General features: G+C 28.9%; 1 protein-coding gene across 2 annotated transcripts; it reads right to left on the bottom strand.

Moving 5' to 3' along the window:
- Window positions 1–1,959: 1,959 nt before the first annotated feature.
- Window positions 1,960–3,176, bottom strand: vnc (GNAT family N-acetyltransferase vnc). Of its 2 annotated transcripts, none has more exons than XM_069056255.1 (2): window positions 3,016–3,176; window positions 1,960–2,713 (listed from the first exon to the last, which is right to left on the bottom strand). In XM_069056255.1, exon 2 carries the CDS (start codon window positions 2,564–2,566, stop codon window positions 2,060–2,062), a length of 507 nt encoding a protein of 168 aa, XP_068912356.1. In that variant the 5' UTR covers window positions 2,567–2,713; window positions 3,016–3,176; the 3' UTR covers window positions 1,960–2,059. The 2 variants fall into 2 exon arrangements, with proteins under 2 accessions (XP_068912356.1, XP_068912363.1); XM_069056262.1 differs by lacking the exon at window positions 3,016–3,176 and adding an exon at window positions 2,771–2,995.

The raw sequence follows: 3,176 nt of genomic DNA, 5'->3' as shown, positions 1-3,176 counted from the left end.
TTGTGTAAAGACATCTTGTTATTTTATGCAACTATGTATAACTCCGTACTCTGGTAGATTGCACGTTTTTTGACAGAAGACAGACACAGAAACCGGTTTGGCGGGAATTAATCTGCAGGGATACAATGGTTTTCTACATAACGTGAAACAATTGAGATGGAGAGTTTAGTATTTTTCACTGCTTTATGTTTTGAAACTAGAATTTAAAAACGTACAATCTATCACTCATAGAAATTCATTCATTTACCTATTCTTAAACCATAACGATACTAAGAAATTGTTAATTTATTTGTAAAAAAACTGTTAGGTAGGTACACTTCTGTGCAATAAAATTAAGCACAGCAAATATTTTAGAGTTTAAACGGGACATGACGAAATTTCAGCAACAAAAATATGTATGTAAATTAGCCAATTTTTTTAGGAATGTCATAATGCCGCATCATTTAAACAATGCAAAAATGTTTTCAAATGTTTAATCAATTACCATAGACCCACATTATACAACTAAAATGTGTATTGTGAAAATTAGTCATAAGACATGCTTAATTTTATTGTCCAGAAGTGGCACGTACATTACGGTCAACAAAAATTTCAAAATAAGTCGTGTCAGAAAAAATGTAGCTACTGTACTGCAATGGCATTCCAAATTAAGAGGTAATTATATATTTATAACGTAATTTTAATTGTTTTAAAATTGTAAATAACAAAGGAAAGATTATATTTATTATCAAGTTTCACGAAAAGTAAATTCATGTTTCATATTTTTATAAGGCTATGATTTGTAAATATTTATTGGAAATAATTCTTTGATCTCATATCATTATTACTAATATCTGATTATTCTAATTAGTTCAGGTGAAATTATAATTTTTACGAAGAATTGTTATAAGTCTTGTACATATGCCTACGTTTGGTTAACGAAACAAATATAAGGTTGTTTTGTACTGAAAATGTTGAGAATTTTTGATTTATATAATTGTTTCAGGATTTAAATTCCAGAGTTGGATTAGGTATACGGTTTTTTTTTTAGTTTATTACGATTGAAAAACTTTTTAGTGTTCAGAAAATTGAAGAAATGCAATTCTGGATTTTAGACTTCATACCTAGCACACTGATAATTATCTACATTATAAAATCTGTAGCAAAACAAAATTGTAACACATTTAGTACAAAACATTGCTCTGTTAGTCAGTAATCGTCATATGTACCTTTTAACTAAAGCATCTTCAAAATCTAAATGTAACAAAAATTTTGTAGATACTTGCCCATACAGTTGTATTCTAGTCGCATCAATAAAAACATCTGTTCTCTAATTTATTTCAACATTTATTATGATTTGCAAATTTAGTAAGTGTAGTGTTTATGTAAAAAAGTGTAGGTATATTAATTTCTTCACTTTATAGATAACTTCTTGAAATACTTCAGCATTTGAAAATCAAGTATGATAAAGGTTCCTACTGTTTGTTATAGATTTGATCTGCGGAAAATATGAAACTGACAAAAGTGACTTTACTGATTCAGAATAGTCTTTGTTTAGAAGCAAAATAACAAATTTCAATGAATTTTTGTCCTACATTTTTTACTGTATCAATTTGTAAATCATAAAACAAAAATTGTAATATCTATTTACATGTGTTAGTTAAAAATATAGTGCAACATGTAACAACTTTCTTATTCTTAATATCTAGAATAGAACTAAAAATTGTAATGGGTTTTCTTTATAACAGCTGTTTTTCTTTTTTTGTTATATACATACATGCATCTAGTTCAGCAATTTTCAGTTAGATACTTATCTAAACTATTCACCGTTTTGTATATACATATTAATTACTTCAATAAATTTGAATTACTTTTGGTTTCATCCCACTTTTTGATTACAGTAAACCTTGTCACATTTCACAACAAATGCAAGCCATTTAGGTATTTATTGCAGTAAGTTTTTTGATAATAAAAAAACTATTGGCAACAATGAATTTATTAAAATGTTGCTTAACAAAGGTCATAAAAGAAGAGAGGTATTTTATAAATACATTACTGTGAAAACCAATGACATTTGATTTTATTCCTCAACCTTTTCATCACTCCTGTTTTTCATCTTTTTTGCAAATTCAGATAAATCCCTTCTCATTGAATAAGCATCCTCACCATCTGCATAATATTTAGGTTCAATTTCAACAGTCTCAAATTTAAGTGAGTTCTTATATAAATTTAAAGCAGCACGATTACTTTTTCTAACATGAAGAGACACATATTTAGCATCGAAGCACTCCACCATAGCTTCTGATGCTTGATCCATTAATTTTTGTGCCAAACCTAAGCGCCGGTGGGATCTTTTGACAGCTAATGATGTAATATGTCCATGTTTCAAATCTTCATTGTCTTCCTCCATTTTAGCCAGTACGTATCCTACTATATTTCCTTTTTCATCTTCTGCTACATAGCTAAGTTGAGGCCAACTTAATCCATGGTAAAAGTAATATTTCATTTGGTAGTTCTCCGGTAAGCAGAGTAAGTTACAATGTTGCATGTTCATCAAGTCTTCAGGTTTTGCACAACGAATGTTCATGTTGATTATATTATTCTTTACGGATTTTCCTAGTCTTACTTCTAGCAGATTTTAATTCGTTTACACTTGAATTTTCAGGTGCACTTTTGAAAAGTTCTCTTATGAATGTAAATTGGCTAAGTATAAATTTCCAAACTATGTACCACCCTGGAAAAAGATGAAACATCAAATGAAATCAGTGTAATTTCACAAAAGAAAAATTACCCAGCACAACTATGAAGAATACGGCAACGACTGCAATGATTAGTATTGCACCAGCTTGGAAATCTAATGTCATGTTATAAAAAAATATAATATGTATTATATAAAAAATATCACTTATTAATGACAGCCATATAAACATTCACAATCACTACAATCGCTGCTAGCTATGGTTTACGCCATTTTGCATTTATCTTAATTGCCAATGGCGCTTAAAAGAACTTTGTACTGCCACGTAAGTAAATTACCTGTTAATGTATTATAAATTTCTTCGGATTAAGGAAACGAGCATAAATTTTAACACAAGTTTTGTTTACAAATTAGGAACGTAATGCCTTAAAACAAAACGTGAATGATTGCTGTGGGGTATTTAATTTTATTTCTGTGACAATTTGACAGAATGACAGAT

Source organism: Tenebrio molitor, chromosome 1 (assembly GCF_963966145.1).
Source record: "Tenebrio molitor chromosome 1, icTenMoli1.1, whole genome shotgun sequence".
Taxonomy (NCBI): Eukaryota; Metazoa; Arthropoda; class Insecta; order Coleoptera; family Tenebrionidae; genus Tenebrio; species Tenebrio molitor.
This window is presented reverse-complemented; position numbering and strand designations above follow the sequence as displayed.

Excerpts from the sequence above, each read along its gene's own strand:
- vnc (XM_069056255.1), bottom strand. The coding sequence starts at position 2,566 with ATGAACATTCGTTGTGCAAAACCTGAAGACTTGATGAACATGCAACAT.